The sequence below is a fragment of the Gracilinanus agilis genome, chromosome 1 (genome assembly GCF_016433145.1).
Source record: "Gracilinanus agilis isolate LMUSP501 chromosome 1, AgileGrace, whole genome shotgun sequence".
NCBI classification, from domain to species: Eukaryota; Metazoa; Chordata; class Mammalia; order Didelphimorphia; family Didelphidae; genus Gracilinanus; species Gracilinanus agilis.
In genome coordinates this window covers 264574633-264590673 of record NC_058130.1, presented here as the reverse complement: position 1 = coordinate 264590673, position 16041 = coordinate 264574633, and the positions used below count along the sequence as shown (strand labels likewise).

The 16041-nt window shown below is 35.2% G+C and overlaps 1 protein-coding gene across 1 annotated transcript in view; it reads left to right on the top strand.

The window, feature by feature from the left end:
* Window positions 1–16041, top strand: part of LOC123235266 (aminopeptidase O (putative)) — a 594443-nt gene that overhangs the window by 474577 nt on the left and 103825 nt on the right. The window contains exon 12 of the mRNA XM_044661380.1: window positions 344–418. Coding sequence (XP_044517315.1) covers window positions 344–418 — 75 coding nt within the window. The remainder of the gene's footprint in view (window positions 1–343; window positions 419–16041) is intronic.

The following is a 16041-nucleotide window of genomic DNA, read 5'->3' as shown; positions in this document are numbered from 1 at the left end:
TCCCTTCTTCCCCCCCAACCGCCACTTTGGCCAAGTGTCCTGGAGCTTCCCCTGCGCTTATAACTTAACATCGAGCTCCGAGTTTCCATTCTTTGAGGGGGCAGAAAAGATAATTTCATCCTGGGAGGAAGTGGGGGAGAAGAGACAGACACAGAAGTCAAGTGACTTCTAAGAAAGTGCCTTCTCCAGGCTGGAGCAGTGCGCGTCCTTCACCGGTGGGTGAAGCAATGGAAAAATGGGGCTCAAAGTCTGTTTATACTTTCTTACTCATGCTGAGCGGTGGCCCTCAGGTCCCGCATTCCTCTTTTAAAAAAAAAAAAACACTGTGATTTTTGAACTTCAGGTCACAAAATGGATCCGGGCAAATCTGAGAGCCAGGAAAAGAAGAAGAAGGGAGAATGAAGAAGTTTTTGAAAAGGTAGGGGTCTTGTATCATGCCTGCCATGGAATAAGCAGTAATCAGAGCTGTCCTTAGCTTCCCCTGATGATGGGCATAAAAGGGAAGAAGAAGCACTTGCCTCAAAACAAACTTTAAATGAAATGCAAAATACTTTTATTTTTGAGGCTACTTCTCTGGGAAGTACTGCCTGTGAGTCCTGATAATCATTAATTTCCTGTTTTTAGTAGAGTGCTCTGAATATTTTGGGAGGGAAGGGGCAGAGTGGAATGTAGCAATCTTAATGAGACTGCAATGGCACTTAACTGGTTTTCTACTGTTATTTTACACAATAACCGTTGGATCTTAAAATGCCAAAATAAATGTGGAAGAAAAAAATCTTAAGAATATACTTAAGTATTGAAGTATATTGTGATAGATCACACCTAGAGTGTAGCCATAAGTGCTATGAAGGCATTGTTGATACTGTTGAAGCACAGACTTCTGATGTGTATTTTCAAGAAGCCTTCCAGGGGTGAATTCAAGAAAGTTAAATAATTTTATAAACTTTGGAAGCACTTGAGGAAATTTTTCTTAGTATAAAGTGAGAAGTTGATTGGCTTAAAACAAATCAGAACACTTTGGTGTGCAGACATTTGGGCTCCCTATTTTCCTGGGGAAATGTCCAATAAATTTTAAGACAATTCATGATATCTTAAATTATATAACAGAAGAAGGTAAGTAACATATTAAGTTGTTTTGTTTTTTTAAAGAAACACTCAGGATCTGAAAGTTTGCATGATAACTTATACAAAGTTGAAAATGTTATTTATGCAGCTGAAATTCAGAAGCATATATTTTGCATTTTTAAAATTTTTACTGTTTTTGATCCCCTGATAGAATCAAGGGATTAAAATAGTACTGTATGTTGTTTTGCTGCTTCTAGAATGTATGATGAATCATTGCCGATTCTGTAGCCAAATTCTTGCTGATAACATGGCTGCCAACTTCTATGATGTTGTGCCTTAGTATGGGCATTGTGCTATTCTTGAATGTCCACAAAGCACATTGTTCTGTGATACTGAAAATTCCAAGCTACTTAAGCTTCAAACCTGGCAGTTTTGAAATGCATTGGGATCCCTGGCTTAAATATCTAGTACTTTGGAGCAACAATACAAGGTTTAAAAGTGGTACCCTTATTTTTTTCAGGGCTGAGGAGAGCTAGGTTAGTCTTTGATGTTTCAGACAAGTTCTTTCAGTAACCAGAAATAGAAGAAAAAGCCACACAATCAAAAAAACCTTTATATATGCTTCTAGAATTAATTTTCCATTTACTTTTTGTATGCCAAGATAGTCATTTTTATAAAAACTTTTACAATTAGATTTTTTAATGTGATAGATGAAGTGTGTAAAATAGAACATAAGAAGCAAACAGAATGATGGTTTCTAACAATTGCTTTGTGTTTTTCTATATGATGTGAAAATGTTCATCTGAAACTCCACTCCTCCCCAAAAAGTGTTCAGGATACTTTACATAACAAGATAAAATCTATCCAAATCCATAAAATAAGTTGTAATGGAAAGGAATGCATTTTTTTTTGTTTTTTGTTTTTTTTTTGGAATACAAAACCTAGATTTAACCAAATCTATAGCATGGATAAGAATAACTTGAGTTGGGTTTTTTTTCCTTCCAATGGATGTGAAAGGGTTTTGGAGTTTTTTGGGTCCCCCCCCCAATTCTCTATAATTTAGATTATGTTGGACTTAAAGATAAAAAAAAAATTCTCTTAGTAAAATATGGCCAGCATGCTTAATAAAAGAACTCTGAAAGTTCTGAAAGTAGTGTGTGAAGGGGAGAGTGGCATACAGAACCTTCTTTGGAAGAAAGGGCTCAAGTACTTTTGAGGGTCTTCCATGCACAAGTAGATGATAAATAGTTGTAATAAAATATATTGTATTGAGCCTTTCTTCTTAAATAATCCCCAAGCATTTGTATGCCATTTTGTCTCTGCATTTTGGCCAAAGGCTGTGGAAAAAAAGCTATGTAGCTAGCTGATGCCTTTCCAAGACAAGGTAAAGTGGTGGGAGTTTTTTGTTTGTTTGTTTTGTTTTGTTTTCATAAATTCATAAATTTTCACAAAAATGGCAAAAGACCTCCTTAGTGTTTCAGAGAGCTTATCTAGATCAAAGACTTGAAGGGACCTTAGAGGCTATCTAGTTCAACCTCCTTACTTTACAGATGTGGGAACTGAGGCCCATGGTGTTTAAAGACCTGCCAAAAGTCATACAAGTGGTATTAGAAATGGGATTTGAATCCAGATCTTCTGATTCTAGTCAGTGGTCCATTTAGTGTATCACTGATTTCAAAATCTCTTCTGAAATATGGTCTTACATAGTAAATAGAGTAATCTGTACCGGAATAAAGAACTGTCTTAGCTTTGATGTAGGTTTTGAATCTATTATAGCTTAGTGACATAAAACACTACAATAAGTTCAATAAGTGGCCTCTAAATAGATATTTTCTGTCACAAATAAATCCAAATTTGTTATTTTAAAAAACAATTAAAATAATCTTTCTTACATGTTAAAATGTAACTAACTGGGGCAGCTGGGTAGCTCAGTGGATTGAGAGTCAGGCCTAGAGACAAGAGGTTGAACCTAGGGGTTCAAATCCGGCCTCAGACACTTCCCAGCTATGTGACCTTGGGCAAGTCACTTGACCCCATTGCCCACCCTTACCACTCTTCCACCTAGAAGCCAATACACAGAAGTTAAGGGTTTTAAAAAAAATGTAACTAACTACTTTTATTCACTACAATAAAGTAAGAAACTAAACATATGTATATATATATATTTTTAAACCATTACCTTCCATCTTGGAGTTAATACTGTGTATTGGCTCCAAGGCAGAAGAGTGGTAAGGGTAGGCAATGGGGGTCAAGTGACTTGCCCAGGGTCACACAGCTGGGAAGTGTCTGAGGTCAAATTTGAACCCAGGACCTCCTGTCTCTAGGCCTGGTTCTCAATCCACTGAGCTACCCAGCTGCTCCCTAAACATTTGTTTTTGATAGACATTTATATCTGGTCTCTGCATCCATTTGTTTAATCACTTCCCTTTATTACTTTACTTCCCCTTCCAAGTGCCTGCATTATCTTCAGTCTCCAGTGAAGATTCAGATCAAACCCACACCTTGTGATTTTTCTTTATTGAGTCACATTTTCTCTCCCAAAGGAGGATTCTGCTATTACTAATTTGTGTGTTACAAGAAACAACTGCTGTATATAAATGGGAGAAAAAAATTCAAGAAAGGGACCTTTGTGTATGTGTGTATGTTTGTGATTTTTAGTTGTTTTAATAATACATAAATGGAAGAATAATGTGATCATAGATTTTAGGCAAGGAATCATATTAAAGAGAGTATAAACTTAAAAAAAATAAACTCAAGGATGACAAATGGTGGACAATGGCTGCTCTGACTTATCATGGCATTTGTACTTACCAAGTTCTTCACATGAAATGCAAAGGGGGAAATTAATATTGTTCTCTATGTAGAACCTACAGGACTAAAGTTATAAAATGGAGTTCCCCAAGGCTGGTACAAGTATTAGACAAAGGATTAAAAGTTATTTTATGTTGCCATTTCTTTTGGTATTCTTTTCATTTGCCCACCTACCTGATATTCAGATAGATAGATCTATGTGTGTGTGTGTGTGTGTGTGTATGAATAGATAGATAGATAGATAGATAGATAGATAGATAGATAGATAGATAAAATGTATATATTATATTTTTCTTCCATTCACTGATTTTCATATTTTTCCTGATGATGTATATAATCCTCTTTTTAAAAATTTTTTCATTTTTTATCCTCTTTCTGTTTGTAGTTTTTCTCATGTTTTTTCCCCCTCTCACCATATAAGTTAAAATCATCTTTTGTACTTATTGTTTTTAACCCAATCTCTCCTAGATTTCTTATATCCGCTGTTATTATTTTCCAATATTCTTCCTTCCTACTTGCTTAATATTTGCTTTAGAGATGATGGAGTTGGGAGGAACATAGGAATTATCATAACAAGGTTAATACATTAGTAAATCAATAAGTTATATAAATGGAATGGTAAAAGGTGGCAGTTACAGCTGTGTTTTATAAATTATCTATATTTTGTTCATTCAGTAGTTTTTAGTAAGTAGGCCATTCAGAGTTAAGACAAAATTCTTCACTGTAATCAAAGGTTGACACAAAATAATTGCAGTAAGGTGGTTTTACCCATGAAAAGGGTGGTTTATCCAGAATATTGATGCAGAATTAGTAAGAATAAACTAAGGGGTTCTTGGAGTGCAGTGCAAATCCATTAATCCTCTGAGACATGGGATATCATTCAGTTTTCTGACTCAATAACCTTTATTTTGCTTAAGCTTATAATTTTCTTAAAATTCATGTAGTTATTTCTGAAAAGGAATAGAAATTCTTAAAATGAAAACTAAGCAGCAAGTGTATAGCTACTGCCCGTAGTTTTCATGCCCTAATATTGAACAGTGTTGTTCAATTATCATCTCTAGGCAAGTGACTCACAGACCTCATCTCTCCCCTGAGGTCCATACCATCATTACCGGCTGCTTATTAAGCATTTCTAACTAGATATCTAGTAGGCATCTCAAATTCATCATGTCTGAAACAGAACTCATCATTTCCCCCCCACAAATCTTTCCCTCTTTCTTCCTAGCTTCTCTGTTTCTATTGAGGGCATCACCGTTTTTCTAATCACTCCAGTTCCTAAATAGTATACCAATTATGTTCTCTCTCCACCTCCCTCTATATTCAGTCAGTTGCTTAACGTTATTAGTTCTATCTCTACAACATCTCTCTCATTCATCTTCTTCTCTCCATTCACAGCCACCATCCTTATTCAGGTCCTCATAATCTCTTGGATTATTGAAATAGCTTCCTAATTTATCTCTGTGCCTCAAGTTATTTTCCTCCCTTCTCTAATTTATTTTCCATTGCAGCTGCCAAGATAGTGTCCATATAGTACAAATCTGATTATGTCACTTCCTTGCTCAAAAAAGTCCAGTGATTCCCTTTTGCCCACTACCATGAAATGCAAGCCCCTCTGATTTTTTTTAAGTCCTTCAGTTTGGCTTAAAAAACACGCTCCATTCCATCCAATTTGGCTTACTTTTTGCTCTCCATGCATTTCTTATTTCCATGCATTTGCATGGACTTTCTCCTTTGCCTAATTATATTCCCTCCCTATTTCTCTAGTTTCTTTCAAATATTAGCTCAAGTGCTACCTCCTACCAGAAACTTGCCCTAACAGTCCCTTGTTTTCCTCTGAAAATGACTTTGCTTTTATTTTTCTATATATTACAGTTGTCAGCAAACTTATATTCTATTTCAAACAAGGACTATTCTCAGTGCCTAGCATAGAGTAGCTACTTAATATTTGTTGATTGTTCTCTATTGATATTAGAAAGTTAGGAATCCCATGTTTAACTACTTAATGTTAACATCAACCTATTGCATAATATGTTAATTAGTAATAAAACTATCATTTATATAGTGCTTTAAGGTTTGCAGAACACTTCGCAAATATTATTTGATCCCTCACAATGACCCTGTAGATACCATTATTTCCCCCATTTTATAGATTTTTTTCAAATGACTTGACCAGTAGGACTCAAGTTTTTATTGTCTTCATGTCCAGGGCTCAGGAGACAAGTTAAAGAATATGCTATATATAAATGTTTTCTAGCAAGAGTTCTTTAAAATGAAATGTGGCTATTTAGTAATATTAAATTTTGGAAAAAATACTTTTAAACACTAAAATTATGGTTTTAAATGGGGAGTGAATTTTCTTTGAAATAGCAAAAATAAAAAATGAGAATCCCAACAGCGACTGCTGTAGAAGTTTGGCAAGTAATAGGTTCAGAGCTGGAAGGGAATTTAGAATTCATCTTGTCCAGTCTCCTCATTTTATAGATGAAGAAAAAAGATTAATGACAGTTCAGTGACAAAATCATCCATCTATTCCATTTTTTGTGATATTTATCAATCTTTTAACTCTTTATTTGGACTGAATGATGAAATCTCATCATGAAAATTTTAAATTATTTCCTTAAAATATTTATCTGGAGATTTGATCCTTCTTAACATTCTAAAACACACCAACATTTTACCTTTTATTTATTCTTAGTTTTATTTTCTCTATATTCTTTGAATTGTAGTCAGCAATGATTGTTACACTGATAGAAGTGTAAGACTCTTAAAACTGTGGGGGGAAACTTTCTGATATTAAAAATAACAGTAGCTTAGATTCTGTCTTTTTGTGGTAACCATTATTGCTTTTCTGATTTTGTCCATTACAAAAAAGAATATATAACTTTAATAATTATATAATCAATTCTAAGAAATTTTAAAGTTTATAATGCTATTTGTATGAGATTTTAAAGTAAATTAACATTGTACTTTAGCATTGCTAGTATTTATCTTCCGTGGTTTGCTGGTTGGCAAGACTCATTTTATGTTCAGTTCATGATTTCTGAAGACCAGTTTTCAACACTAATAAAAGCCACTCTACTGTATATTTCCTTCCTGAAAACTGGTTTAGTAAGATGAAGTATCTATCTTACTTAAACCCGTAACAGCAAGAAATTATCAACAATCAATAAATCAATCAGCAGCCATGAGTTATGGCTGAAACTCCAGAGCCATCAGCCAAAAAGCAGAGCAAGAATTCTGAGGATGGGCTTCACCTAGTGTTTAACCAAATGTCATCAATTACGATTAATTTCCTAGATTCACTGTGGTCCCAAACAGTAGACTCACCAAAGATCTTATGTTTTTTTTCTGATGATATAACATCAATGTAGGCTTTGTCGGTTTGGGTGTGGCAGTTTCTCTTTGTGAGTGTTACTACTCAATGAAAATCCCTATCCGTAATACTACCTTATAATAATTTTATTAATACCAGATTTTCATAGAAATGCTTTATGGATGCTAATAAAAAACACACAACTCTCTAGTTACCAATAATTTTTTATCCACTTAATAGCTGCTTGCTATTTTCTGTCCTGTGTTCTGCTAAAAGTTTGAAAGCTATAGTAAAGCAGCATTTTATAAAAAGAAATTCAAAATAAACCGCATAGAAATAATTATATAATTATTACATGCAATTTGTAATTTTTGTGCTGTGCTTTCCTGCAACCTGATTTTATTTGAGTATCTTTTATCTGGTAGTTTCCCTCCCTCCCTCCCTGCCAAAAAAGATATTTTACTTTATTTTTAACAACCACTTAACTTTTGTGATTGCTTTTTCTTCTGCACAGAAAACGGGTAAGTTTACACATAAGAAATTATCTTTTACCAGGGCTTTAGTTGGATCAGATTTCACATGACCTTTGTTCCATTGTCCTTTTTTAGCAGAGTCTGGGGAGAATTGCTATGAAATATATTCGTAGTAGTGTGGGAGTGGGTCTGATATACTTTATTATACTCTTAAAACTCCAGATGGAACACAATTTTTAAAACATATGCTATTAGCAATAGGAAACACACAAACACCAAAATCTGCTTTGAGGAAAACCAACAGTAGATGTAAATAAAATATTTTTTAGAAAACTCTTTGTATGGAAATGTTTGCTGGCCATTAAAATACTGTCATGAGTAATAGCACTGTGCTTCTAAATAGTTATGGGACAACTCTTTAGATTCAGAGGGAAATGAGATTTTTGTTTCTTTTCTAGTTTATGTGACAATAAGAATACCTAGAAATATGAAGGCTTTTTCCTCTTATCCCTTTCATGAACCACCAGGGTAAAGCATTCATTTTAAAATTAGGAATGCTTCAAAATAATTGAAAGAGTGCGGATAGTTTATATCACAGTTGATGATAGCAGATTTGATGCCAGCTGCCCTCTATTCTTTTATGCAATGAAAGATTAAAGGCATTTTTAATATAAAACACAAGAGTTCTGTAGGAAAAGGAGTTGAGGGGAGACCAGAAGTTTTTAGTTACTTTTAGGAAGTATTAGTTATGCTACCATGGCAAAAGGCTTTATTTGGCAATAATTTCCATCTGAAGAATTTTCATGAACAGATATTTGGTGCTTGTTATCAGATGGCACTAATAAGATGCCTTATTTAGTAATACCCTTTTAATGACACGATAGTATAGGGTCTTACTGTTTTTCATTTATGTCCCATTTTAGGAATTAGACATTGGGAAACTATTGTTGAGCCCAGTGGCATACAGCACACTTCTGTTTGTGTTTATATGAGACAAATATTTGAATGCATAATTTTAAATTGTAATTGTTTTAGTGCTTTGACCTAGAGAATTTTATCATTTTGATATATTTTAAGCTCCTAAGGAGAAAAACTAAAGAAATATGCAATTAGGGTATCTGATTTCACTATCCAGCTTTTTATTGAATGTAACTATACTATTGTGTCAAATTATTAGGATCTTAAATAAATTACTGGTATATTAGAGCCTATTGTCTTGATGTTTCATTAAGAATTTTTTGTTTCATCCAGATAAACATAGTTAAAGTCATAGAATGTTAGCCCTGGAAAGGGCCTCTGCACAATTCAGTCCAAACCCTTTGTTTTGTAAATGAGGAAACTTACTTATGCTGGTTTATTTTCTGTAAGAATTAAGGAATTTGTTCACATTAAGATCTTTGAACAAGATCCTATTAGGGGAATACAGACTATCAATGTATGTTAGCCACTTAGGCCAAAAAGGTTTTCTGAATTATGGAAGTACTTGTTTAGTAATAAGCTCGTACTTAAGTGTCATACATTGTTGGAAGACTCCAGTGGTAACTTACTTGCCCAGAAAGCTCTGTTCCTTGCTTTCTGAGAAATAAATGTGTACAGCTAAATTATAGACTTTGATTCTTCTGAAATCTAGACACAGAAAAGTTAAAATAAATTATTTAATGTAACTAGTAGTGTGCCTAATCCATATCTCTGCTACACCAACTTAATCAGTCAACTGTATATATTGAGAATCCTGGGTTTGAAGCTTATAGGGAGGTTACCAGAGAAATAGAAGAAAGTTTCTGCTATTCAAAAATTTATGATCAAGTTGGGAAAAAATGCGAGCGAGCTCTCGCTCTCTTGCTCTCTCTTTCTTTCTCTTTCTCTCTCCCTCCCTCCCTCCCTCCCTCTTCCCTCTCCCTCCCCTCCCCCTTCTCTTTCTCCCTCTCCCTCTCCCTCTCTTTCCCTCTCTTTCCTCCCCCTCCCTTTTCCCCTCCTCCTGCTTCTCCCCAGCTCCCTCACTATGCATGTATATGTGCATTTGCTTTCTGAGGTCATGTCCAAGTACAAATGAATGTAGCAAAAAGAGAGTTTCTGAGTATTTAGGATTCTTACCCATTAGACTACACTAGTCTACTGTTTCCAACACAGCCCTTATTTTCATAAAGCACTAATTAACACATGTGGTCTAGAAATTATCCAAGAAAACTAATAAATTTAATTATCTGAATCTATGTGCAGACTTTAATGCCATTTATAAGCACAAATACAGGCTTTATCAACATGTTTGAAAACACTTGAGTACATGAGGTTGGAAATGCAGCTTAGAAGTTCTTTTTATGTTACTGATCTAAGATGAGCATGAGCTAAAGTTGTTGCACCCATTCTTATAAATGCAGGATCCCATATGCTGCTATATACCACATATTATTAGCTTTTAATTTTCTTTTTATATTTCAACATCTATGAGAGAAGTCCTATTCCCATATCCATATTTGCCAAAGAAAGGCATGAAATAAAACTCCAACTCTTAGTTTTGTGTAAAAGGATAGGAATCCAGCTTGCACAGCTACCTGTACTTACCTATTTTCTTTGTGGACAGTTGCCTGTCAGGTGTCATTGAGTACCATCGTTTTATCAAATTTGAGAAAGCCACCATTTTTGTCATCAGAGTTGTGGCAATATTTGTCTTCTGTGATAAAGTTATCTCTAACTGTGTAATGTAAAATGTAATACCATTGAAATTAATTGTAAATTCTAGTATAATTCCAAACAAAACATAAATACATCAAGTCAATAAGTATTTATTAAGCTACATACTGTGCTAACCTCAGCAAGTTCAGATGAGTCTTGCTTATCATAAAAAAGTAAAAGATCTTTTATTTATCTGTTTTTGCCCTGATGGACTTTCCTTTCCCTTCCAGTGTTTGAATTTAAATAAAAAGAAAGGGAAAAAAGATTTGGATTTGAAATTAATCAAGAAATATCAAAGGCCTCATGATACAGAAACATGGGCCCAAATTCTGCTTCTGATGCTTATTTCTTATGTGACTTTGGATAGGTATCCTTTTGGCCTCAGTTTCCTCACCTGCTTAATGAGAGGTTTATAGATGACTTCTGAGGTCCTTTCCAGTTCTAGCCTCTGATTCTGTGAGGCCATATAATTTAGCTTTTTCTCCTTGTTCCCCCTTCCATTTACAGATGGAACAGCATAAGTCTCAGAGGTTGTGACTTCCCCAAAGTAACAAAGGCAAGTAGAAAGAGAATTGGGAATTTAACTCAGACCCCCAAATTCCCATGGTCCAATCTAGAATCATGTGAATTTTAACCCCTTTAGCCTTTAGTAGTTTCTCTACACCACATATTCATTTCATATAGCATGTTATTTACAGTATTAGATAGCAGTTCTAGAGTTATGTCTTCTTACTCCTTAACACTTGTAGCTTTTCTCAGAACTATCTTTTGCTTCAGGTTTCCCTTGTTACTTCTGTGAAACCAAACATGTGCTTCCCTTGCCAATTAGGTACTACATAACTGTATCTATTTTATTTCATAGAAGTCAAAAACTGACTTTTCACAATACAGCTAGTCTGGAATGATAGGGGTTTTTTTTAATGAGAAGACAGTACTCCTTTATTTCGTATGATATCCAAATTTGTATAGCATGACATTTCTGTAACTATTGAATAAACATTTTTCTTTGTAAATATATAAACATTTTGCAGTAGGTAGTCTAGGAATTGGAAGCCATTTTGCATGTTTCTCCTTGTATTTGGAAGTGATACAATTACAGATGTTAGTTTCCTATATTTTTTGTTCATTATTTGTAGAATGGCTCCCAAAATAGAGAAGAACAAGATTAGGGTTTTGAAGACAGAACTTGAAGAGAAGAGTGAGCTTGTTGGGTAATATTTGTAATTCTATATTAAGTTCATTTTCTGTTTTGGTCCTCTCTAAGATTTAACCACTTTACTTTGATATTGAGAGTTGAAAGACTATTTGATCTCTCACCTGGACATATCTAGTCTCTCTCTTATTCCAAAATAATCATTCTATAGGACAAGTCTGATGATGTCACATTTATGCTTCAGAATCTTGATTCTCTACCTGTTCATTTTTTTCTTTGCCAAACAATGCCTTATACATTGTGAAGTTGAACTGAAGTTGACCATAAAGCTTGTTATTTTTAATAGCTCTAAGAGATCTAAAAGAGATCTAGTGTTCTTCCATATGGTGTTATACTCTTCATTCAGTATTGAATCCTTCGACCTAAACTTATACTCCTAGCTCTTCTTTCTTGAGGGGATCTCCAAGTGTCTTAGATCAATTAAAGTCAATATCCTCCTTTGTTACTATTTTGTAGATCAGGAAAAACAGAAGCCCAGGAAACAGAATATCTAAATGACTTTACCCAAGATACATAAGTGAGTCACTGGAATTTCCACACCCTGTTTAAGGCTTTAGCAACCAGATGTTGCTTTGTCTCTTAATTTTTCATTTATTGAGAAGTTTTTATGTCATTGTGGCATTATTTTTGAATCTCTAGGGATGCTTTTTAAAAATATATATATTTTAAGTTGTCCATTATAATTCCCTCTAGCATTTTGCATTGTGAAACCTAGTTATTCTTTTTTAATGCTAGTATTAAACAGACAGATGGTACTAAAAACAAATAATTTTTCTGATTGCATTTCTGAAATGATTCTTCAGCCCCATCTTATGTAAAAGTTCTGTACTATAATCTGAAGAGTCATGAAATTTAAAAATTCTATGTTGTAACCTGTTTAGAGTGGTGTTTTATTTTAAAGAAGGTTGTGTGATTCTGATAATGTAGATGTTTAGGTACAGTAAAATATTTTCTCGTTTGTTTTCACTTGTCCATTGGAGAGACAGGAAGCATTTTTTTTTTATTTTTAGATTTGAGTCACCTTCACTTTTCTCACACTACAGTTCTTTGGCTAGTCATTGATGCATTTGTATCAGTTTTATGAGTGTTCTATTTGTATACTATTCACCTTTTAGGTTTTCTGCTTGTTTCAGTACTTTCCAGCTATTTTTTTGAAACTGTCATCTTTCTAGTCTTCAATTTGAAGTATATGTATAAACTGTGTTCTAATTTTAGTCCCAAGGACTTTCCAACCTTCTTCCAGCATGCTCAATCCTTTTTCATTTGTTCCACTTAATTAGATTATTACTCTTGTTCCCTTTGCCCAAATCATTTCTGTTTAAAGTTTGCTTTTAGAATAGCAGTGTCTGGTGTCATTGTACTTAGATTCTGCCACATTGGATCAAGCAAAGATTCCACAGATCTCCACAACTCTTCTGTAAAATGGGATCATACCGTATGTTTCTTTTGTGACGCAACGTAGATTCTAGCACAGGCAGTTTACTGTGCAATAATTGTTTTCCTTAAAATGGCCATTATGTGAAACAATTGAGTGTAAGTCTTGGATGACTCAAACATTTTGAATGTGTGGAAATCTGATCTTGCTATCACATAGCAGCAGCTTTATCATAAATAATCCAATCTCAGGTAAACATAGAAGTCATGGGAGTTTTAGAGAATAAGTTTTGATCAGTTGTATGTAAAATATAAACTGTGCAATAGACAAATGGCTACTTAAAAGAACTGAAAATTTTCTAGGCAATCATATATCCCAAACAGTCACATGTTAAGTCAACAAGCATTTATTAAGGGTCTCCTACATGCCAGACACTGTGCTTTGTATCTGTTAGAAATAACAAAGGAAGGCAAAAACAGTTGCTGATCTCAAAGAAATCATAGTCTAATAGGAGAGACAGAATGCAAACAACTATGTACAAGTAAGATATAAAATAAATTAGAGATAATCACAAAGAGAAGACACTAGTATTAAGGGTATATTAGGAAAACCCTGCAGAAGGTGGGACTTTAGCTGATACTTCAGGGAAACCCAGAGGCACAGAGGAGGAGGGAGAACTCTTCAGGCTTGGGGGACAGCCAATGAAAATGGCTGGAACCTCGAGATGGGAGGGTCTTGAGGGAGAATCACCAAGGAAGCCTGTTGACTGGGTTATACCTGAGAGGGGAGTATGATTTAAGAAGACTGGAAAGATAAGAAGGGACCTGATTATGAAATGACTTTAAAAGCCAAACAGATGATTTTGGATTTGATTCTGGAGGCAGTAGGGAGCCCTTGGAATTTATTGAATGGATGGGGAAGGGTGTGGGGTTAGGATGATACAAATAGCTAGTGACTTTGACTCCTGGTCAGCTTTTTCCCTACTTACCAAAGGTTTTGTTCATCCTACTCTTAAGTGGTCTTACAAAATAAGAACCTGAGGAGGAGCTAACCTTCAATTATAGGTAAGAGGAAATGTTTTTAGGTGTTTATTGTGTTTTGTGCTAAGATAGATCAAAGGAAGGAGAACAAGAGAATATAGATCAGTGATTCCCAAATTTTTTTGGCCTACCGCCCCCTTTCCAGAAAAAATATTACTTAGCGCCCCCTGTCACATACTATCACTGCCTCCTTACAGTTATTCACCACCCCCAAATGCACCTGTGGCCATCACTGCCACCCCTGGATCGCTGCAGCACCCACCAGGGGGCGGTGGCACCCACTTTGGGAATCACTGATATAGATAGGCATCAGGACTGCAACAGTTACTTTTCCCAAGTCAAAGGAGTTTATTACAAACATCTTGACTTAGCCAGCTCTTGGGGAGGGAGAGAATGGACTTGAGGGAGTTTTTATTCTGCTGACTCTGAAGAATTGGCAAAGATGGAAGAGAAAAGTCACTACGTGGATACCTCCGAGGGTTGAAACTGAAATTCTGGCTTTCATATTAAATTGGTGCCCTAAGTTAAAGGCGTGAAGTTTTTGTGAAGCTTGTCACACTCAAAACCAACTGTGATGGCAAAACATTCTCATGTATATTTTTCTTATTAAGCAATAAATGTGACCAGATTACCAGGCATCTTATTTTTGGAAGAATTAAGAGGATTCTCAGAAAAAAAAATTTTTTTTCTTTCTCTCAGTCTGTATTTTTAAAGAAAAAACAAGTGTGTTTTTTAAAGGGGGCTAGATTTCACAGTGGTTAGAGGTATGGGGTCCTGAGCCCTTAGTTCAAATCCAGCCACAGACATTTACTAACTGGTGATCCTGGGCAAGTTACATAACTATTTGCCTCGGTTTCCTCAATTGTAAAATAGAGATAGTAACATCACCTGCTTTAAATAGGGTGATATTTGTAAAGTGCTTGTTAGCTCAGTTCCTGATCTATATAGTAGGTGCTATAGAAGTGCTTCTTTCTCTGTCTTTAACAGTTTTTATAAATTTCACCCTTCCCCACCACCCTGTTTTTCTTTTCCTCATCACATACGCACATACTTTGATATGCTTGAATTTTGGAAATATTTGCCTTTCTGTAGTTGTAATTTCCTCTCCTTATGACCTTTTTTTCCCATGCCCCTCTCTGAATGCCATACTTATATAACTAATAACCTTGTCTTGTGAAAGATTTAGTGATGCAGGTCTGTATTTATTTTAAAATATAGGCAAGGGGGAGGAGGAAGACTTTCTTAGGGAAATAAGAAAATCTGTCAAATTTTTTTTTTTTATGAAACCCTGTCTGTATATCAAAACATATGGTAAAGTATTACTATAGAAAATCTTTGAGGGGGCAGCGGGGTGGCTTGGTGGATTGAGAACCAGGCCTAGAGATGGGAGGTCCTAGGCTCAAATTTGGCCTCAGGCACTTCCCAGCTGTGTGACCCTGGGCAAGTCACTTGACTTCCACTGCCTAGCCTTTACCACTCTTCTGCCTTGGAACCAAAACACAGTATTGATTCCAAGATGGAAGGTAAGGGTTAAAAAAAAAAGTCTTTGAAAGGCTATTGCATGGAGGAGTATTAAACTTTTTCTCTTTGGCCCCAAGAGCTCAGAACCAGGAGCAATGGATGGTAGTGACAGGCGTAAGGGTTTAGGGTTGGGGTGTGGGGATTAAAATTACTTCCTAACTAATAGAGCAATCCAAAGATGGAATGGGCTGCTTTGGGAGATATTGGATTGCCCTCTTTGGAGGTCTTCAAGCAGAGCCCTTGTTACTGTGTTAAAAAGAAGAAAGATTTTTTTCCAAGTTCCTGAATCCACACCACCCTTTATAAGATGAGAGTAAAATAGTGTAGGACAAGCCTTTTTATACTTTGTCTATCCCACAATCCTAACGCTGTATGTCTTCAAAATATATTGGGAAAGAGAGTAGCAGCAGTGGGATCTAAACATAATAGTGGCCTATGAGTAAGGTGGTAAAAATATAATTCCCCCTATGTTAGGGATAAAGAAACTGAAGTTCAGAGGGATTAAGTGATGTGCCTAAAAATTGTTAGCTGGAATTTGAACCCAGGTCACCCTGTGC